General features: G+C 36.5%; 1 protein-coding gene across 1 annotated transcript in view; it reads left to right on the top strand.

Moving 5' to 3' along the window:
- Positions 1-23659, top strand: part of LOC149541826 (uncharacterized) — a 323442-nt gene extending 299783 nt beyond the window's left edge. Inside the window, exon 8 of the mRNA XM_089796893.1 lies at positions 23106-23659. Coding sequence (XP_089653019.1) covers positions 23106-23276 — 171 coding nt within the window. The 3' untranslated portion in view covers positions 23277-23659. The remainder of the gene's footprint in view (positions 1-23105) is intronic.
- The last annotated feature ends 410 nt before the right edge of the window (positions 23660-24069 follow it).

The raw sequence follows: 24069 nt of genomic DNA, 5'->3' as shown, positions 1-24069 counted from the left end.
GCTTGGAATGGTGCTAGCACTCTTTCAATGGGTTTTTGAATCTTATTCGGGCACTCTAAGGCCTCCAATGGTGAGCTTAAAGATTTTTTAGCAAAATTTTCCACCGAAAATCCGCAATAACTTCTCTGATACTTAAGCTGAAGCAATGAGATTTTTAAGGTAAGCTTATATCTCTAAAATGAACCTTCTTGTAGAAAATGAGAACATTCTAAGCTTGTATGACCAACTTACTAAAAATAGCAAGTTCCCATAAATAGTAACCACCTTGTCTACTAGTCCTTATTAAAATAGAAAAGGCTGAAAATAAAATATTTTTGAGTGATGCAAGATTGCTCTTACACCTAGGATGCTCCTACATTAGACACCTGGGGTAATTTGAGAAGTGACTCCATCACATCTTAGGTGTTTAGAGGAAAACCAAGACGGTTGACCTCCTCCTTTGCTAGCCATGATGAATCCTCAACTGGTTTCCCTTTTCATTTGACTAGATATTCCTCATAAGTTCTGTTTTTGGTACTTTTTCCAATACGACTGTCTAGTATCTCCTCAATCTCCTTGGTAGCCGAACTAGCTACTGGAATGCTCCACTGCACTTCTGCAACTTCATCTCCATCACCTCCTTCATAACACTGTGAAATCTGAAATATTAAATACTGGTGAAACATTCAATTCAGCAGGCAACTCCATTTCATATGCATTTCTAGAATCATTCCTCTTCACTATCTTGCACGGTCCAAACTTCTTCAACTTATTATATGTACCTACTGGAAAACGCCCCTTTCTCAAATGAACCATGACTTCATCTCCAATTTGAAATTCCTTATATCTCCTTTTCACATCTGGCTTAGCCTTATACTATGTATTCATCTTTATGATGTGCTTCCTCTACTCCTCATGGATGTTCTTCAAATGTTCAGCAAAATCTTTTGCTTCAGCACTACTTATCTCTTCCCTATCCAACTTCCTCAATTCAGAAACATTTCTGGGACTACTCCCATATACAATCTGGAAGGGTGATTTACCAGTACTCCTATTGATAGAATTATTATATACAAATTCTGCCTATGGTAAAATCATATCCCATCCTTTTGGTTTATCTCCAGCCAAGCATCTTTGCAAGTTTCTCAAACTGTGATTCACAGCTTATGTCTGTCCATCAATTTGTGGATGATGTGATGAATTGAACTTCAAATCTCTCTTCAACTTCTTCCACAATGTACACCAGAAATACACAACAAATTTGGTATGTCTATCTGAAACTATACTCTTTGGCAGACCATGCAATCTCACCACTTCTCTGAAAAGTAACTCTGCGACATGAATAACATCACTAGTCTTCTTGCAAGGAATAAAATGTGCCATCTTTGAAAACTTGTCAACCACCACAAAAATAGAATCATGCCCAAGTTGTGTCCTCGGTAATCCAAGAACAAAATCCATGCTGACATCGTCCCACGGCTTCTCGGGTACTGCAATCTCACCACTTCTCTGAAAAATAACTCTGCGATATGAACATCACTAGTCTTCTTGAAAGGAATAAAATGTGCTATATTTGAAAACCTGTCAACCACCACAAAAATAGAATCATGCCCAAGTTGTGTCGTTGGTAATCCAAGAACAAAATCCATGCTGAAATCCTCCCACGGCTTCTCTGGTACAGGTAATGGCTGATACAACCTTGTATTGTGCTTCACTTCTTTTGCCATCTGACATACTCGGCAACTTTGTACAAACTTTCTCACATCTTGCTATAACTGTGACCAGTAATAATTTTTCAGCAACCAATGCTATAGTTTTATGTCTGCCAAAATGTCTAGCCAATACTCCACCATGCTTCTCCTTGATGAGATTCTCTCTTTTTGAACTTCTACGAATGCACAACTAGCTTCCTTTGAACAACATATTATCTTGGATCATGAAATCCAACCACTTTTTCCTGTCAAGTGTAACAGGTTCTGTACAAGCCTTCTATGCTTCACCAAAATCAAGATCATCTGGATACAACGTACTAAGTTCCTTGAACCCAACCACCTCTATCTACATTTCTGCTAGCAAAAGTTGTCTTCTACTAAGAGCATCTGCAACTTTGTTAGACTTCCCACTTTTGTGTTTCAAAACAAATGTATAACTTTGCAAAAACTCAACCCATTTTAAGTACCTTTGGTTCAATTTTTCTTGACTATTCAAATATTGCAACGCTTGATGATCAGTATACAAAACAAACTCCTTAGGAAGAAAATAGTGTCTCTACTTCTTCAATGCTTGAACTATAGCATAAAATTCTTGATCATAAATAGAATATTTTCTTTTTGCATAATTTAACTTCTCACTAAAATAAGTAATAGATCTACCTTCTTGGCTCAAAACAACTCCTATTGTAGTACCACTAGCATCACAGTCTACTTGAAACACCTTGTTAAAATCAGGAAGTGCTAAAACAGGTTGCTCAGTAACTTTCTGTTTCAACAAATTAAAACTCTTATCTGCTCCTACAGTCCACTTAAAATCTTTCCTATCCGCTCTCATTGTTTTAGTCAAGGGCCCACAAATACTGCTAAAACTTCTTATGAACTTTCTGTAAAATGTAGCCAGTCCATGAAAAAATCTTACCTCTATTGCACTCCTTGGAGTAGGCCATTCAATGATAGCCTTCACTTTCTCTGGGTCCATTTTCAGACCTTCTCCTGAGACTACAAATCTTAGGTACACCAACTCCTTTACAAAACTGCACTTCTTTAAGTTTATCAACAACTTTTCTTCCCTCAACTTTTCAAACACGTTGCGAATATGGATCAAATGCTCCTCCAATGTCTTACTAAAGATCAAAATATCATCCAGGTAAACAATTGAAAAACTTACCTAAAAACTGTTTCAGTACCTCATTCATGAGCCTCATGAAAGTGCTCGGTGCATTGGTTAGCCCAAAAGGCATACTAACCACTCATACAGTCCTTCCCTTGTCTTGAAAGCAGTCTTCCACTCATCACCTTCCTTGATACGAATCTGATGGTACCCACTCTTCAGATCTATCTTTGTGAAGTACTTAGCTCCACTCAAACAATCCATAATATCATCCATTCTTGGCAATGGAAATCTATACTTTATTGTGATCTTGTTGATAGTGCGAGAATCTGTGCACATCCTCCATTCTCCATTCTTCTTTGGTGCTAATACTGCTGGTACAACACATGGACTCAGACTCTCTTGAATCAAACCCTTCTGTAATAACTCATGAACTTGCCTGTTGAACTCTTCATTTTCTGTTGGTGTCATTCTGTGTGCTGTTTTATTTGCAAACTGGCTCCTAGAACCAAATCCATCTGGTGACTGATCTTCCTCACTGGGGGTAATCCATTAGGTACATTATCTGCTACAATATCAGAAAAATCCTCCAACATATCTGCAACTTCTGCAGGCACCTCCTCTACTTGTTCTTTACTATCTTTAGGAATTATAGAAAAACACATATGCTTATGCTTCATACCTTTAAGAAACTCTTTTCCATCGACAAAACATATTCTAGCAGCACTACATATCTTTTCTTCTTTATCCTTCAGTGGCTTCAACTTATGTTTCACTCCATCCTTAGTTAGAGTGTAGGTATTTGCTCGCCCATCATGTACAACATGCCTGTCAAACAGCCACGGCCTACCCAACAATATATGACATATGTCCATAGGTATGATATCACATAGTACCTCATTCTGATAGCTCCCAATCTTGAACTTCACTGAGCACTGCTCATTGACTATAACCTTGTGGTCATCTTGCACCCAAGCAATACAGTATGGATGCGGGTGTTTCTGTCTCTTTAGCTTCAACTTGGTGACCATCGTTTTTGACACTAGATTGTTTGTACTTCCACCATCAATGATCACATCGCAACACTTATCTTCACATCTGCACCTTGTTCGAAACAAACTCCTTCTTTGATCAGGTTCATTTTCACCCCTTAGCAGGACTTTTCTATTAACTAGGACTTCTCTTTTAGCATCTTCAGAATGTGAGGATCTGGCATCTTCATCAACATGTGCAACTCTCGCCTAACCTTCTAATCTTTGATCTGTCCTTCCTTGGCGCTGGGTACATTCAAATGCTCTATGCCCTTCTTCCCTGCAGTGAAAACATTTTCTACAGAAGCCTCCTCTTCTAGATCCTTGTCCTCTACCTCTTCCTCTCTGATCTCTATTATTCTAATCATGGAAATGATTGGAATTGTTTCCCCTTTGGTTCTGGTTGCTACTTCCAGCCTCATCCTTGTTCTTTTGATCATCATTACGACCTCCATAAGATCGTCCGCCAGATCTTCCACCACGACCTCTTCCGCTATTCTTATTGTCAAACTTCTTGCTCAATTTCTCCTCAAATTTTCGGGCAAACTGGTATGCTTCCTCAATACTATTCATCCGAACTAGACTCAGCTCATCCTGAATGTTGGGCTTTAACCCATTAAGAGAATGAGCAACTTTCTCCTTATCAGCGTCTGCATGGCCGGTTCTAATGAGAACTCAGTAGAACTCCTCGGTATACTCTTGAACAGATTTTCTTGCTTGCTTCATTCCTTGCATCTTCTTCAACAGATCAAGCTCATAGTCCATAGGAATGAATTGTCGCTTCATTTTAGCTATCATCTGATCCCATCTAGTGATTTTGTCTTTTCCCTTTTTATTTCGTTCCAATTGAACCTCTTGCCACCAGATCTTTGCATGTCCCTTCAGTTTTGTCTTCGCAAACTTGACCCTATCCAGATCCTCAATATCTTCATACTCAAAGTACTCCTCTAGTTCATTGATCCAATCGATCAACTTTTCTGGGTTAAGATTTCCTAAAAATGTGGGAACCTCAAACTTAGGTTTTTTTCCAATCTTAGAGATGGCCCTAAAAAGCCTCTCTTCCTCTGGGTTTAGAATTGCGTCTGCTTCGGCATTCTCTTCTACTTCATCCTCATCCTCGCTTTCATCTCTTATGGGAAGATTCATTCCTCTACGCATTTGTTCCTCTAGTGCTTGCATTTGTGTTTCGAGGGCTCGAAAACCCTCAGGTGTAACACCTGCTACTCTTCTGCCACGCTCTTTTCGTAGAGGCATTTTCGTGCTTCTACTGAAATCCTAGTGCAAACTGCCTCACAATTGGCAATCTATCCACACGCTCAGCCCAAACCATGGTTTTGGTGCGAACTGCCTCACAGTCGGCGATCTGTCCACACACTCAAGAACTCTAGCTCTGATACCACTTGATGCAGGGGACTCCGCTTAATATCATAAACTCATAACATAAATAAAGAAACAACATCAAATGTGAGAACAAAATATAAACTTTTTATTATTGCCGCAAATGCGGAATTACAGAATTCTCAATAACAATATGCTATCTCAAATGGGCGCCTTCATTACAGTAATCTGCAAGACAGTGCTGCCAGCTATCACCCAGAGCTGTCCTAGACAATTTTTGGGCCTTTTTTAAATAGGCATTTTTATGCCACCCGAGAAGGTTCTAGATGCTCAAACTTAATACTTGGGGCCAACAGACCCTAACAATACATATAGAGTTGGCCAAATACATCTTTGACAAATTATTTTAGAAATTTTGGTAGCCCAACTTCTGAAGGCCATAACTCATGAACCGTTGCTCCGATTGGCTATTATAACCACTATTCGGAAATGCCAACCCATCGAGTTTTCGGACCTCATCGAAGCACTCTAAGGCCGCCAACGATGAGCCTGAAGATTTTTCAGCAAATTTTTCCACCGAAAATCCGCAATAACTTCTCTGATACTTAAGTTGGAGCAATGAGATTTTTATTGTAAGCTTATATCTCTAAAATGAACCTTCCTGTAGAAAATGAGAACATTCCGAGCACGTATGACCAACTTACTAAAAATAGCAAGTTCCCATAGATATTAACCACCCTGTCTACTAGTCCTTTTTAAAATAGAAAAGGCTGAAATTATTTAGTGCAAATTGTCATCCATATGTTGCAGCGTGGGATCCGTATGGTGCAGGGGTTATACTAAAATATAGGCCGTATGGTGGAGATGTTGAAGGGAGTAGTACGGTGGAGTCCGTACAGGAGATGTGAAGGTTGTACAACAACACAAGGAGATGTTGTAAGGTGGTAGGTGGAATGTAGGAGGTGTATGGTGGAGATGGAATGAAGGGTCATATGGTGGAGATGAAATGGAGGACCATATGAAGGGTAGACAACCGTGGGGGGCGGTACGAGGTTGTACAGTCGATCTAGGGGGTCGTACGATGGTCTTGGGAAGGTTGTACAATGTAGGAGTGGTGGCCGAACATAATGATATGAAGTTTGTTGTCAAGTGGAAGTCGTACGGTGGTAATGTTTGGTGTGGGGTTTGTTCGGATTGAATGTATGGATAGGTGCGTTAATAGATTTAATGCCAAAGAAAACACAATTTGTTGCTAGAGATTGAATTTGCCCAACAAAAGAGAGTAAATTAAATTAATCACAGTGATTTCTTCAATCCACAATATGATGGTGCTCCGACTTGCCAAATCCGAGCAAAGTATTATAGGCGACGGAATAGGGTGAGGGTTGAATCCCACCGAAACCGGACAAATCAAATAGGGAAGGTCTTTCACTTCCGAAATGGCGAACAACAGAGAACTCCAATAGGAATTCGCAATACATATAAAATAATCCAAATTGCATACCTAACGACTACCTACAAGTTGTGCTTAAATATCCGTCAGTGAAAACTTTCTGAGGGTGTACAGAGATAGCCGATGACAAAACAAACTACAAAATCAAAACAAAAAATGGGTTTGAGACATTAAATTAATCGGCCCATTAACAATAGTTTGATTAATAATCTATTTTATGATGGGGATGTTACAATATATATATATATATAATGTATGTACGAATGAATTTCATATAGACAATTAAGATTATATGAGATTATATACATATATAATTATATATAAATGGATATTCAACTTGTGGGTAATCAAAAGTGTATGCTAATAATATATTCAAGATTATAAAACCTACTCATCTAATTTCTTAATCCCTCACTTATATGACTCAATAGTTAGGAGTTGTGAGAGGAGTGACAGATTCATCCGGTCACATGTCGTAAGGGTCTCAACATGGGTGGAAACTTTGAGGGAGCCTACTTGTAGATTGTTTCCGCGCCTTAGTCATGGTAATTCTTCCATCCACCTCAGGATTAGTGATTGGCAGAGAATTAAGGAATTGAAGCTTAAGTATTATCTCTAAATATGATGACATATGACAATTATTGGGAACTAGCATTCTCTTAGCATGAAACAATACAAATTACAACTCCTAAGTAAGATTTAAACCCTAAAAGGGGAATTTTAGAGCAAAGAAGAACTGTCGCGAAAAGGGGACATTACAGAATTATCATGCTATGCTGATCTAAAGGGATCTCATTTGTAATGACATAGACATCAAGGATAGTGCTAGGTCGGCCCATGAAGGGGTCCGACCTAGCTACTAAAAAAACAACGCTCTTGCTTAGCTAGGGACGATTCCTCTTGAACAATAAGGTCATGCGATGATAACCATCATAGCCACTCCTAATAGATGAACAAGCACAGTCATGGAATTTCTTCCATGACATGTAACAAACCTTCACATAGAGGGTGAAAAGGTTTTACACCTCAATTTTCTCCTAGAGAAGAGTACATTACCACCTTGCCTACACGTAGAGGTTGGTTCCATCATACTTACTCACAAGGGGTTGATAATGAGGGCTTTCACTTCAAACTTCTCCTAGAGAAGATTGCATTGCTATCTTGCCTACTTGTAGAGGGTGGTTCCACCATGCAATATAAACATTGGAGACAATTGATCAACATTCTAATTTGACTTGCAGCAAGATCATTACTATCACACTTCTTAAACTCAGTGAGACCCCGAACACTGGATCTTCTCCTCATCTGAACATGTCTCACTCTACAACAAGTACCAATCAACATTGGGAGTCTTCTAATCCCATGCAGGTTACAATTTTCAAATCAATATGTCGATATTTGCATTTTAAAGTCACCAGGTTGTCTCCAATGTCAGGCAACCCATCTCAGGAAACCACTTGATCAAAACTAGATGTCACAAATGTCATCTAATCCTTGTAGAATGACGATGATCTAATACGTGGGTGTCTTTTCATGGTCGTACATGCCATATCAATGTGTAGGCATCTCATTTGGACTTTCGATCTTGTCCCTCACAAAATTTCTCTAAGGTCTCACTTTAATGCCCGAACCTTAATTAGGCTTCAACATTATCAATTACACACATTTCAAGTCGATAAGTTATTTTAACATCAATCATAAGCTCCATCATGGGATCCAATGGGTGTTTATTTGCTAGTGAATGGATTTCTTTCCATTTGTAACATAGCAATTTTTTAGACTAAAAAATAGATACTTAATTCTGAAATTCGTAACTAGATCCAAATAACTAAAAGAAAATAAAACAGTTAGGAAAATAAATCACATAACCATATTACTAAAGTAAACATTTTTACACCTTAATATCCATTTCATGTGAATGTACAACATAAATCTATCATAAGTGAAATAACTAATCAACTGATAACCATAATAGTTCAAAAGAAACCACATCATTTCCATATATTGCATGATTTATATAATAATTACAAGAAACGAACTTGCAAGATAGAGTCTACAAGAAACATACAAAAACTAGCTGGGGTATTTGAAAATGTTGTGCAAGCCTTGGCTTTCTGGTAAGAGGAGAAGCATTGACATAGGCTTAACCTCCCAACTACGGATCTCATAAATCCCCACACAATCTTTTAACAAGAAAGGCCCCCCCTACCCCGAGGTTAGGCTTGAGGCACCATCGTCCAGCCATTGGAGCATACTAGTTTTTAGAATGCTTGCTTAGTAATAGGCGGACATGCCTGATTAACTGGCACCACCAACATCATGTGATCAAATGAAAGGCAAGTATGGCTTTAAATGACCTTGGCCAAGGATTTAGATAGGCATTTATTACTCGATCACCACCGCTCGACTTGACAACAGTGTATGTATATATTGGACAAACATGAGCTTGCTTGGATATATAGTAGAAAATTATAAATTTTTTATCAGAGTTTCATATTAAAAAGTTCTGATTTCTGTTCTTTTCCTTGCAGGGATTTTATTGGCTATTACCAACCAAGGTGAGTCCTTGGTATAGATCATCTTGAGTATTCATGGATTCCTATCTGTTGGCAAACTGATATAAAGATGTAATTCAAATTAGGCAAGATGTCCTTCATACATTCTAGTACACACATGGTAAAGAAAAGACAAGATCATTGACGTAAACACATAAAGGAAGAACTTGTTCTTAGTGATGAACTCTCAAACAACATATCGGCCCCATTCATATTTTCAGTGTTCTTAATCAAGAAGGTCAACAGAACATAAGCCAAGCATATTGAGTTTGATCATACAGCTGATGCATAAACTATAAATGTCGGATCAATGGAAAATCCATCTAAGAATTCTTGCATTGATTTAGAAATATAAAGAATGAAGTTTGTAACATTGACATAACTTGAACGAGAGCCCTTGTGAGATTCATTGAGGTCTCCATTGTATGGCTCAAGCCAACGTGACTGTAAATGCAATGCGATAATCTGTTGAGGGAAAATACGTGCTTGAATTAAAAGGGGTTATACTCGGTGCAGAGGAATAGTAAGAGAAGTGAAGGAGAATAGAATGTTGTCTCTAGCCAGACGTGATATGTTTAAATCTTCCTTAGGCTCAAGATGGTAGTTTCAAACCAAGACTATCGGTTACAAGGTCGTCGATTAAAAAGAAAAGATGGCGCCAAGTGTTTATGGTTGCCTATCAAGGGGAAATATGAGTTGATTTATTTAAAAGAAGTCCCTTTGGAAAACATATATATATATATATATATATATATAATTTCTAAATGATCCCATCATGCTATCATCATATCTAAAGTCACATTCATTAAAATACATATAACTATATACACGCGTAATTTATAATAACATCATATCCTTTTTGATGTATATACATTTATTAATAAGTAAAAACTATAGATATTACTTTAAAATTTAAATATCTTGGTGGTATCATTCATATATATATATAGGTGATGATAAAAGAAAAAAATGGAGATTACATCACAAAACAACGAAGGTAATGGCTTTGACCATGGATTTGATTATGATTAAATATGTGTGTGTGTGTGTGTGTGTGTGTGTGTGTTTGTCCAAGTAGCTCATGTGTGTCCAATGTATGTACCCTATTTTGAAGTTGCTAAATCCTTACCAAGGTAGCTAGAGGTCATACCTAGCGATCGAACAAATGGACTAGAATAGTGCCGCATTCTTCGAATCTTGTTTAGTAATGCTTTCTCCTCTTTGTCTTCTCCTACAACCACATGTGCAACATTTCTACAATAATAACAAATTCTTCCGTTTAAATCAATATTAGAATATATCACTGATAACTGTAAGAATGGTTAACTACCATTATCAATTAACAAGTAAATAAAATAAAGCAATGATTAACTATCGTCTAAAATAAGCAAGTAAACATAATAACTGTTAACTGAATCCATTATAACAATAATTTCTACATGAAATAAACGGTTAACTATAACTTCCCTTTTCACATGATCAAGAAAACGATGGTTTTAACTAATCATCTCAACAGCTATAACTAATTTTGGGATGTAACACCATTGTTTGATAATAATGTCTTATTCCTTGATCAAAAAACAAGCTGGCCTAGTTTTCTGTTCTTTCTTGTGATTTCCATCTGCATTTAGGCTCTAATACCATGTTGAATTTAGAGGATCGCTTGCAAATGTAATAGCACTGCCTTGTTTTGGTATATGATTTCCAATTGTAGCCTCCTTTTACATTTATAAGAGTGAGAGAATAGACATGTCCCTTCATGGGACATGTCCGTTCATTATCATTCTAATTCATAAATAAACACTTAGACACACATATATACATATCTTGATGTAATGTATCTGAGTAAAGATACAAAACATCAACACAACCCTTAGACACTGTGATAATTGTTATGCAATTATCCTCTTTATTTGGCAGCATATGCATTTGGAATTAGTAATCATTTACTCTCAATTATCTTTCATTTTAAATTGAGCATCAAATAAGCATTTTTTATCAGCAATTTGATGAATATTAATAGAATTATGGAATTGCAAATAGTGTCTCTAACTAAGTAAAAAGGGACATTACAAAACATCTTCCACATTGGTGAGAGATACAATCTAGACGACTCTAGTGGTTTCATCTAGGCATTATACTGGAGCTTTAATGGTTTTTTGATTTATTCTTTTACTTCAGTTTCAAAGTTGCAAATTATTAGAGAAATTGTTTGCAGTGGAAGATTGAATCTAAGTATTGAGTTTATTGCTGATATGTGAGGCCATTTGAGGAGGTTGTACCTTGTACTTGTTGGTCCTACCATTTCTAGTAGGTCATACATATTGTCGAAGGCTGGTGTGAGGGTTTGAGGATCAATTTGGAGTTTGGAGGTAGTTTCTACATTTTTGTGATGTCTTCCTTGCTCCCACTCTAAATAATCTAGCCCTCCTTTTTTGGAGCTGTTTGTGGGGGCAGTCAGGGTTTTCTAGCCATGTTCTTGTTGGACATGGCTCTAATAGCTTCATATTTTTCATGACAAGCAAATTAGTATGTTAGACATTTGATTGTAATGACATTTCATCTATGTTCCCCCGAGTTTCCTGGATGAGGACGGTGGAAGGGATTTTCGGGATTGCAAATTTTTTTGGCGATTTTGGGAATGGGGGGGAGGGGAGATGCAAACGGGGATGACTATATATATAGGAAAATTTTAAAATATACACTGAAATTTGTAAATATACATTTCATTTACATGAAACTAAGCACAAAATATGTCATTTAAACATTATAGAACCTTAACATACACCATTTGAATGCCATCTAGGAAATAATAACCGATTTCAGTACTCAATTGTCAATATGCATATCAATATGTGAACAAAACTACTTAAATATAAATTTAGTAGTGAACAATATCATAAAAATCTGAAAATCTAAATATGCTCAAAGGCTAGAGGGCTGCCATAAAGTATCAATGTATCATCATCATGTTCAAGTTCAACATAGAACTAAGAAAACAAAATATAGAAAAATGAAGCAGATTGCTGCTCTATTTTGCCCCTATCATGGCATCAAAATCAGAGTCCTCACTATCATCCTCCACAGGAAGCGTAGTCTCATCTAATGAAATCCCAACCAATCCTAGTGTTGTTTCGTCCTTATCTATCTAGGCCACATACTTAGGCTCAACATCTCATTGCAAAGTTGGTGTCTGCCTATACTTTGGAGTCTGATGCACTGTTATTAGCTTCTCTACTCGTTTAGAGGTAAGTCTGTTCCTCTTACGGAGTGGATAAATGAATTTGTGGACCAATTGCTCTCTGCAGTTGAGGAACTAGCAACTTGTGCAAGGAGGGGAGTGACAAATGCTTTTAACAGGTATATCTCTCCCATGCTAGGTCTACCATCTAATAGGATCTCTCTGTGCCAAAACTACTCTATCCGACCTCGCTTGTGGCTTACCCAATTTTTTGCCACAAAGATTGGTGAAGTCAAGGAACTGTGAATAAAGAGTAGGGGCCTCTTGAGCTGAATACATCTTATCAATGACTCTTGTGATGTCGTCCAATATCTCGGGATCATCCCATGGGAGGTCCGTCCACCCAACTGTGCATACCATTTGGGATTTAGAGAAAAGGTTGCCATATGAAGCTAGGTATTCGTGATGTTCTACCTCCACCTCACAAGAGGCCTAATATGTTGCTCATAAAACCCCAATGTAGGATCCTTTTTTGCAACAATTCTCTTCTATCTTCCCCAACATACTGTCAATAGTCTCATATATCTCTCCCAAACTAGGAGCGTCAGTATCAACATATCTAATGACATCTATAATGGGTGCTATGACAAAAAAAATAATTCTGCTAGATGCAAACAAATATTAAAATCAGAATTAGAAATTAATTTTTTTAAAGACTGTTAGTATGAAAATCAGCAAGCAAAATACTAACATTAAATTTTAAACTTAGCAACTTACCTCATTGTGGACCACCAACTCTTATCAAGGATCCTTTGCTTCACCGCTTTTCCTTCTGAGGACTTAGAATTGGACTGTCATCCCCAATTTGGATTCACCACCATCAATTAGAGGGCTTTATACACCTCAATCATCCTCTCTATCAAGATGAAGTATGTGAAATACCTATACAGATAATTATAAATTAAAATAAAGTTAAACATTAATGATTAAAAACATCACATGTAAGTTAGTAACAATTATAAATAAAAAGCAACTTAAAGAAAACTAAAAGTAAACTATAATTAAAATTGACATATCTTGTCTTGGATGGTTTGAATAACTCCTCCTTAGAGAAGGACTTGAATAGAGCAAGTGAAGTGTGGTGGTTGCATATAAACATTTTCACTTCTCTAGCCTCTAACACTGCCTCATTCACCCATTCAATCTTCCCTATGTCCTTCAATGCATTGTTCAAAGCATGAACACAACAAAGGGTTTAAAAGATGTGCCTATAAGCACCGTCTATCGTCAAACTGGTTGATTTGCACACAAGTGCAAAATCTGTAATAATTTGTACTACACTAGCCGACCCAACCTGCTCTATGACATCTCTCAAAATAGTGAATTGGAATATCCTTCTTTTTCCTGAGAACTTAGAATTGGACCATCGTGCCCAATCTGGATTCACCAATATCAATTGGAGGGCCTCATACACCTTAATCATCCTCTCCATCAAGATGAAGTATGTGCATGTCAAAGCACAGATCTATGTCACCGTTTAGGATACCAAAACCTGTTTTGGTGAAATTTCATTTCTCTATCAAAACTCATTTCTTTTCAAAAACTAAAAATACCCTTTTATAGATCTCAGATTCAATATCATCATTATATAAATTTTTGAGTGTTGATTAGTTATAATATATTATAATTTCAAACTATAATAAGTTAATATTTCAACATTTCAGAAGATTCTCCCTCAAAAAAGAAAAAAAATAGTAAATCATATCAAAGAAATAAAAAAAATTATTTATCTCTAGAGGAGAGAGTCCTCATGAATATGTATTTTTTTTTTCAAGATGTATATTTGATAGGGAAGTTTTGACAAGAGGAAAAAACTATTGGATTCTGATGAGGTCGAGCTTGAGTACTTATAACAAAAAAAAAATATATAAAAAATAATTATTTCTTTTGTTGTTCCCTTACTATACATGTCATCTATAAGGTATTTTTAAATCAGAACAAAAAAAGATGATTTGCATGTACTTGTTTGATGGGAACTACACTATATTTTTTACAGTTAAAAAAAGGACTTCAAAATAAAAGAAAATGAATAACTTCTTACTCAAAAAAATTATAAAAATTATAGGCATAAAATTCATCCAATTCTACACATTTTATCAGTTTACATCATCTTCAAATTCGAAACACAAATATCATTATTTTTGTCATTAATGTTGAACTATTGCATTCTGATATCATGTTTTTTTATAAAAGGTGACACATGTTTGTTCTTTTACCCATCACACAATACCTATACAGACAATTATAAATTAAAATAAAGTTAAACATTAATAATTAGAAACATCACATGTAAGTTAGTAACAATTATAAATAAAAAGCAACTTAAATCAAACTAAAAGTAAACTATAATTAAAATTGACATATCTTGTCTCGGTTGGTTTGAATAACTCCTCCTTAGAGAAGGACCTGAATAGAGCAAGTGAAGTGTGGTGGTTGCATATAAACATTTGGACTTCTTTAGCCTCTAATAGCGCCTCTTTCACCCATTCAATCTTCCCTATGTCCTTCAATGCATTGTTCAAGGCATGAACACAATAAGGGGTTTAAAAGATGTACCTATAAGCACCGTCTGTCATCAAACTGGTTGATTTTCACACAGGTTCAAAATCTGTGATAACTTGTACTACACTAACCGACCCAACCTCCTCTATGATATCTCTCAAAATAGTGAATTGAAATTCTGCATCCTTCTTCTTTCCTGAGCAATCTATGGCTTCCAAAAAATAAGAGCTAGTAGGTGATGTGACAATGATATTGATGGGTGGTCGATGTTTAGCATCAGTTCACCCATCCATCACAATAGAGCCGCCCATCCTAACCCAAGTATATTTCATATCCTCAAACAACAAAGCAACCCTTGAATACTCTTCATCTAGGATGGTTCGTAGCTTATACTCACCAAGGGGTACAAATGAGGGATTCATATTCAATATATCGTTCACCATTTGTTTAAAATAAGTGGAATGGGCTGCATGATATGGGATACCATTAGCAACAAAGAATTTACCAATGGATGCCTCACACTTTTCCTTTGCCTATGCATTAAACATACTTTCCGTCAAGCCCTTCTCACCACTACTCATCTTTCTCTTCCCTCTAGACTCAATAGGGCAGCCACTAGTACCAATGGTAGATGACGTATGCCTAGATGATTGTGACTGAATAGATGCTGATGTCCTTGTCAAATTTTGCTTCTCCATTTAGCCACTAAGTGCAATCTTTGGCATTCTAATCTCTGTACATTAGTCAAGTTAAGACAAGCTTTGATTCCATGGCTTGCAACACCTAAAAAGTGTGACTTCACCCTTGTATAGCTGCCTCTAAAATCATCAAGACAAACATAACAATCCCACACCCTAGTCCCGCTTGAATTCATTTTACCTTTTGGCCTAGTGTGACATATTGGAGAAGAGGTTTTTTCTTATTGAAAGGACTCTTTGCAAAATTGTTCATGATGGTGGAAGGGCATTTAAACAAATCAAATTTAGGATCAACTCTTTTCCTACTCCCACTACTAGCAACATCACCCCCAACCACATTTTCTTCCTCATCACCACTACTAATACTCCCACTGCTGCTCATTGTGCATTGTTTTGAGATTTAAATATGCAACGGAAATATGAGCTCAAACAATGATTTAAAAAAAAAAAAAAAAGATTTTTCAAGCTGCAAATCTGTTTAAAAAAATAGAAAATGGAAGCATAAAGAGTTTCATACTTGGGGCACAAAATGGAAGCTCAAACCCTTGCTCAAGCTCTTGGAAGAAAAAAAAATCACCTCGTCTTCTTGCAAAATGAAAACCTCAGCTAGCTGCAACACACTCCAACTTCACTAGCCAAACCAAACAAACGACAAAACAACCATAATTTGGTCTCTTTTAACCTTTTAGGGCATTTCAAGGGGTGGGGCCCACCTAGGCGACCAAGTAGGAAGCAATCTTTTTATGTTTTTTTCAGTTACTTTTTAAAATTTTTGCACGAAAAAAATTAGGAATCGTTGGTTGTCCTCGGTATGGTGGAGAGATGTCTAGACATCCCCTTTCCTTACTGGGTGTTGGTTCCCAAAACCACAGATTGGAAATCCAAGAGCTTGTAATATTCTCGTTATAAAATGAATTTTTTTTATTAAACTATTGTAATGGGCCGATTGATTTAATGTATTTCGGACCTATTTTATTTTTGTTTTCGTAGTTGTGTCGCTGTTGGCTATCTTTGTACACCCTCAGAAAGTTGTCCCTGATGGGTATTTAAGCATGGCATGTAGGTTGTCTTAGGATATGCTTTGGATTATTTTCTATGTACTGTGAATTTCTATTGGGGTTCTGGATTGTTCGCCATTTCAAAAGTGAAAGATCTTCCCTATTTGGCCATGCGGTTTCGGTGGGATTCATCCTTCACTTTATTCCATGTTGCATGTAACTCTTCGCTCTGACTTGGCAAATTGGAGCACCATCTTCCATCAATTATTATTCGCATTCAAGTCTCTATTATTGTGTTGATTTTATCAAGATCTATTGTGTTTGGTGTATGAACTAGATTGTAATTGATATTGGGTTCGGATACCTAACTGTGTGGCCTCCCATCATTTCTGTATTGCTGCTTATAGATTGTCGTACATTGTCATGTAGCTCATCCACACCAAGTACGAACTGCCGTATGGACGTCTAGCCTCCACCATACATCCTTCTCTCTTTCCCCACCATACTCTTATAGCCATCCATACAACATTCACAAGCCAATCGTACGGCCTATACAAACCTATTGGTACGGTCCTTCCTGACCCACCATACAGCATATTTGCTACCCTCCAGCATACCGTATAGACTGTCCTGTAAGGTCCTCCTATTGTCAGTACGTTGGCCATTGCCAACTGTACGCCATCCCAACTCCCTCAGTACTAGTACCAAATCACCATACGAACTCCACTTGGTCACCAATGTTGCCTGGGGAGCAATTTTTTTGATTCGTATACAGGAATAAGTCATTACACTTGCCAATTCTCCAACAGGATTCCACAATCAGTTTTGACTAACGAACGAGAATCACCTCGATTCCCCTACACTTCAGGCTTCGCTGCATCTAGGTGGGTAGACCTTCACCTCCGAACCTGATCACTTGGTTCAAAGCTTTTATATAGTGAATTTAAGCCTTGTGAGTTCTCTGATTGGCAAAATCCTTGAACTCGATCAAAATAAAGTTGAATGTTGAATGCTAAATGTTTGAATTGATTGAATGTTTTGTGTTATATTTGTCAATAATGGACTTGATGCTTGTAGGAAGGAAGATATAGATTTTCTGACTTCAAATATAAAAAGAACAGTGCTTATGCTCATCTAGGCAACAAAGTCAACTACAACGAAGATTATCACGTACAACTTTATATAATTTTATGCACTTGAATTATAAACAATTTAATAATCAACACGCGATGGATCGAGTTTATATACGCAATATTAAATAGTCCAGATTGCACTTTAACTATCATATCCCCAATTTCTGGCCTTCCTTAGTGACAAAATTTCTAGCAGGGTTGATCTATTATCTGGTTCCCTTAGGCCAACAGAGCGTAGAGGGAACCAACCTAGGGGCTTTAAGAGTCATGCATGAGCTTCCCAAGTAGTTTGGAGCAGTAGACAATAGTTTCCTACAATTAAGGAGGGATTCCTAATTTGTAGGGATTGACTAGGAGTGGTCTAGGAAGCATTTGGAGACCTCGGTGAACATTTTGGAAACTTAGAGTGCATCTCCTATTTTTCAGGAGGCATTCCTATTTTTTAGGAGTAACTCCCAGTTCAATGACAGTTCTCTCAGAGGTGCACACAGTAGGGGAGAGTCATTGGGACTCAATTTTGGTTGATTGGGGTTGTCTCCTACTTTTTAGGAGCATCCCTAGATTTTAGGGATGGACTGCCAGTTGACCCATCTTGTTCAGCATCAGTCACAGATAGGTGACAAGGTCAGATTCATGTTTGATTGGTCATTTTGGGTCTTTTGGGACCATTTGGAAAATATTTTAATATATTTAAATATTTCCTAAGTTGGTGATTAAATAAATTAAATAAGGTTAAGTTTTAGCCATTTTGGAGTAATAAGAGATTTTTTGGCCTCATCTGGATGCGCATCCTATGGTGTGATAGCTCGTTGGAAAGGTCTCAAAATTCTCTAAATCTTTCTCTTTGGTCTCAGGGCATTTCAGTGAATGGAATTCTATCTATGAGGAAAAAGGTCATTTTCTAGTAACATGACCACTTTTAAATAAGAAATTATAACATATTCACTGCACAACACCACTTGGAGACACTTAGGGTTCGATTTGCAATTGAGAGGGGGTTATAAGGAGATGGAAGCTTCATTCTAAGATTATCTTTTGCATATTGAAAAACTTGTTTTTGTGAATTGGCTTTGAGAGAGCAATTCTTCATCTGGGACGCAAACCCCAGGTTTTGGATTGGCTGGGATGTAGCCCTCAGCAGTTATTGGCATTGGATTCTTCAGACAATGTGCATTGCTATCAGGGATAGAGTACACCATTTTTTATTGTGGATTCAGGTTGCATATTTATGGTTTCAGCGTTACAGATTGATTCTTTCAGTTGGGACGTGATTCCTTGCAGTCTTACAACTGCCATTTGTAGCAGTTTGGCATCATTGTTGGATGTAAGCTCCTTGGAACTGCATTGGATTTATTATTTGGCTTTATAAATTAGAAATCTGCCTGGTACGATTTATAGCAATTCTGATTTGGCTCTATGTTCTTATTTATTTTTAGTCTCCTCTCATGTTTATTGTTCATTATTCATTACTATTGTGAAAATTATCAAAAAACACAAAACAAAAACAAAACCTTTTGCAACTTCTGTCTATTCTCAAAGACCATCAAAGAAATCACAGGAAAATATAGTTTATTAATTTAAAAACTATAGCAGATCAGCAAGGGCATCTACCAGGGATCTTTCATTAACTCCTAAGGTAGGGAGACAAATTGGATATAGACACGGAAAAAATTCAATATTTCGCTATATCTATAATGATTGAGTTTAAAATGCCATATATGACCCAATCCACTTATCTGACATTTAAATTGCTTACAGAATCTAAAGATGATTATAGAGAACGAATCATCTATAGTTTAAATCTCCATGCGTCAAAGAATACACAAGAGGGACTTGTATTTTTTAATAAAATATCATATTTGCATTTATATTACGAAGTTATATTTTTGCTCCTTATTCCTCCTTACCGGTAGATGTAAAATACTTCTTTTTTGAATGTGTCCTCTTATTACTTTTTCTTTTTTGTTATCAAAATGTGTCACCCTCTTATATACCTTTTATATTGAAGACTTATATCCCTTCAAAATGAATTGCACCTCTTCTAATGTTAATAATTTTCTTTTAATTTTATTATTGAAGTAAACCTCCGTTCAACTTGTATTTCATATCACAGGTTGATTCTATAGGACATTGATCCTTAATTACTTTGTCTTCCTTGATCACATTTCTCATCTTCTTTTGGTTAGATAATTTGTTTACCAAATATTAAAGAGCAAAATCTTCATTTGGTTTCTAAAATTCACTCTTTTGCTACCATGGGAAAATTATTTTTAACTTCATCCGATAGCTCACAATTTCCATCCTAGGCACATCTGTTTTTGAGGGTGGAGAAATTGTATCAACACATGTATTAAGAGAGGAACACATTCAGTCATGCCTAAATTGTTTATTTGCAATGTTTTACAACCTTCATTTCTTGGGAAAAATCCTCTGTTTTTTGCAATTTTGGGGACGGCAAGGGGACGCCCCATACCCGTCTCCCCATCTTGGAGACATCCCTGTCTTAGGGATGTCTCCATCTCAGAAACTTGGGGTATTTTGCCGGGGATGTGTCCTCGGGGTACCTAGGATTTAATCATCTAGGTATCTCTAGTTTTACTTCTACATTGAGTTCTCAAACAATATTAGCTGCAAGTGTGTTTAATTTGTGTATATCCTTCAAAACATCTCTGCATTTCTATTTTCTTCTATCTCCTTACATATATTTGCATTTTAGAAACTCTTATTCGTTTCTCCATTAATTTGACCTAGTTCAACTCTCTTCTTTCTACTCTCCTTGTGATAGTAGTTTCAAATTTCTTCTTTTTGCTGGCAAGAAATTGGCTCTATAGCATGGAAGATTTTATTTCTCTCCTAGGTTTTACTTTCTTGGGCATCATTTATTGGCTGATTCCTGTGTTAAGCAGTCTTTGCTCTTCCGCTCAATTGCTCCTTCAGCATTTACTCCTAATGTAGCCCTTGTGGATCCACCACCAGCTGCGTATCGGACTTTGTATTCAATTCATAGAATGACCCAACACTGATCCCAGTGTAATCTTTGTGGACAACAAGGACAATGAAGCATCCTAAATCTCTTAAGTGTTTTGTAGTGGTCAGCTTTTGGTGTTATGTCTTTACTCATCTTGTGATTACATTTTTAGCATAGTAACACGGGGATTTGTCGCTGCCCTTTTTCCCCAGCATCTCCGAGACAAGACTGCACCCGGGAAGGAGGGACAACGTTCTTGCGTTCCCAGCAGCGCCACCATCTCATCAGGGATGCCCCTGCTTCTCTTGTGGGGATAGGGGGACAGGAAGAAGTCCCCTGACCCCTCCAGGGGATGGCTGGGTGTGCCCTATCCAACCCCCCAAAAAAAGTTTGATTAAAAAAATTAAACATGTTTTAATGTTCTATTGGGCGTATTGAATGTCCTATGATGCTGCTCAATGTAATCATCTCTATGATGAGATACTCATAGTTTTGATACCTATGACTATTATTTTTTAATATTTATATAATAGAAGTTAGAACTCTTTCATTTGCTCATTCGAGTATTTAAAATTTTAATAATTATAATTTATGGTCAATGTTTAATGTTCGATGTTCCACTTTTATATTCAATGTTCAAGTATTTAAATTTTAGTAAATTAGTATTTTACATCTTGTGTCTTATATTGTTATATATATTTTCATTACAAGCATTTTAAGTACCACATGTATAGTATGTAGTATATACAGCCCTCACATTGGCTGCTGCAGTCCCCCTGCCATCCCCAAATTGAGGCTCCTTTGTCTTCGCCGCCCAGAAACCTATCCCCACTTCCCAATGTCCCAGTTCCCTAGGGCGGTGTAACTGTGGTTTCTAGTATGAAAGAAAAATTATAATTTATCAAGTACTAGGTAAAGAAGACAGCTAACTTGTGAATAATAACTTACAATGAGCACCAAAGAAATGGAGCTGTAACAAGAGGGATAACCAAATATTTTAAATAGTGCATCACAGTAACCATTCAAAATCACAGAACTCCCTCTTAACGATAGTCGCAAGAAACCTTCAGTTTGAAAACTATAATCATCTTTTCTTGGTCTTTGGTATGCATATAGGAACAAATTTTTGAAAGAGTTGGTCAACATGGCCCTACTCTATCTCTAACATTTAGTCCGATCTGACTCAAGTTGTTTATCTACTACATTCTTTGGTTTAATGGCTTGGAAAAAAAATATTAGATTCCATATTTTCTCACTTTCTGACCCTTATTCCTTGAGTTCATTTTGCATTTCTATGAGCTCGTGTAATTTTTAGATAAGGATGGGTACTGGTTGCTTGTATCCAATATATATAACAACTACTCACTGCAGAATATGGTTTATGGTCTCAGCATTTATTTGACCAATATTTTCTGGCTTTTTAAATTGCAAGATATGGCAGAAAGGATGTCTCTTGCACCACCATAATATGGTAGGAATATGTGTTGTAATATGCTACATGAGTAGCAGGATATTGTCATATAATGTCAAGTACTTTGCTGGTTTCTCATGGGATGTTTGGACATCAGTTTCCTTAATGTCTAACATTTCGCCTCTAGCAGGTGATGTGGCCTTGTACATTTTAAATGTATTTTGGTAGGTTATTTGTCATGGAGAAACCTGGAAAACATAAGTGATGGGGAATGGACAATTTGTGTTTGAAATCACAATGAAACCTAAGAAAGTAAGCTGCATATGGAAAATGAAGTGCTGGGGAATGGGGAATTTGTGTTTAAAATCATGAAGAAACCTACGAAAAGTAAGGTGCTTAGACAATTTATTCATGCAAACTGTGTGAAATTTACCTGAAGAAAACATTAGCCCAAATAAATATAGATTATCATGATATAGATGCTTATTTGCACGCCACTTCGGTCTGGTTTTTGAGCTTTTTCTTAAATTTCATTTATTGTCCTGCTGTGTTTTCCTGTTATAGTTTTCTTCATCATAAAGAAGCTTCTAATGTAGGAATGAACAATTCACCGATTTCAGGGATAGTTGCATTCTTCTACCAATAAATCAACTTTTGCTGGTATGTAAGTTTATTTGGAAATATAGGTCTGGCTGGGAAATAAAATTGTCCCGTGTATATGATATTTTAATCAACATGTAACTGGATTGGATATTGCCCTTATAATGTGTGGAGTCATGTATTGGACATCAATGTTTAAAATGGAAAGTTTAAACTCGGGGCAAAGGTTTGGTGATCTAAAAAATTTTTTTATACTTTTCTGCTTTTCCCATAAATACCTCTTGAATTAGGCCCCTATCATAGAGTAGTTTTGCAGTTAATTTTCATGTTATAACTTGTAGGTGCTTTTCTTTAACAATCTTGATCTGATTTCAGGAACAAGGATTTAATATTCGTGTATTGGCAATCTCTAAGCGTCTCTGGACATCCTCCCAAGTAGAGCTTACAAAATTAAAGATGTGTGCTCCAAGTTTAAGTGTAAGAGTCGGTTCATGCAAGATTCTGTGGGATGGATTTTATAATTCACAGAGCTTAAATACATGTTAGATGATGCAAAATCAAATGATGCCATTCAAAGTATTATACATAATGAGACAATATGTGCAAAACAAAAATATGTCGATCTGTCAAGCAGTGTATAAAGGGATGTATGCATTTTCTTACCTTCATTTTTTTGATAAGTGCAGCTGTAAATTCAGAAGGTAATCTGTTATTAAGGTGAAGTAAGGTGATATTTTTAGGTTACTGCTAATTACAGCACCACTTTGGTGAATGACATTTTCTTCATGAAGCTCAGAGGGAATGCTTTTGTGTTCTTTTTCTGAATGTTCACATTTGTGAATTTGTAATCCTTTTAAGTTTTGACATGTTAAACTGAATTTGTGATATTCAGACTTTTGTAGTCGATTATGTAAGGTTTTTTTTCTATACTTTCAGCTGCAAAGCTCATTATATTCATTGCTTACAATGCATCCTTTTCTTTGATTATATAAAAAATAGAATAATTATGAATGTTACTTATTATATAGAAATATTCATCCGTATACATCAGTAGATATTGAGCCAGAGTAAGTATAGATTAGAATGTACAATATGCCATATGTGCACTCAAGAATGACATACGACCACCGAATGAAATCTAAAATCAACTAATATAATAAGGGATAAGAATACTGTGAATAGCTTTGCTTGAAATTTTATTAATAGCACAGGCATCATGGATGCCAATGCACAAGTGGAAAGCATGAAGAATACTCCGTTGCAAATTGGTTTATTAGGTCTTATATGCCATCAAGGCTCATTTTGTGATCATTGTTAGCCAATCTAGTTGTTAGCTATC

This window comes from Cupressus sempervirens, chromosome 8, assembly GCF_028749045.1.
Source record: "Cupressus sempervirens isolate cs-2001-9-10 chromosome 8, ASM2874904v1, whole genome shotgun sequence".
NCBI classification, from domain to species: Eukaryota; Viridiplantae; Streptophyta; class Pinopsida; order Cupressales; family Cupressaceae; genus Cupressus; species Cupressus sempervirens.
This window is presented reverse-complemented; position numbering and strand designations above follow the sequence as displayed.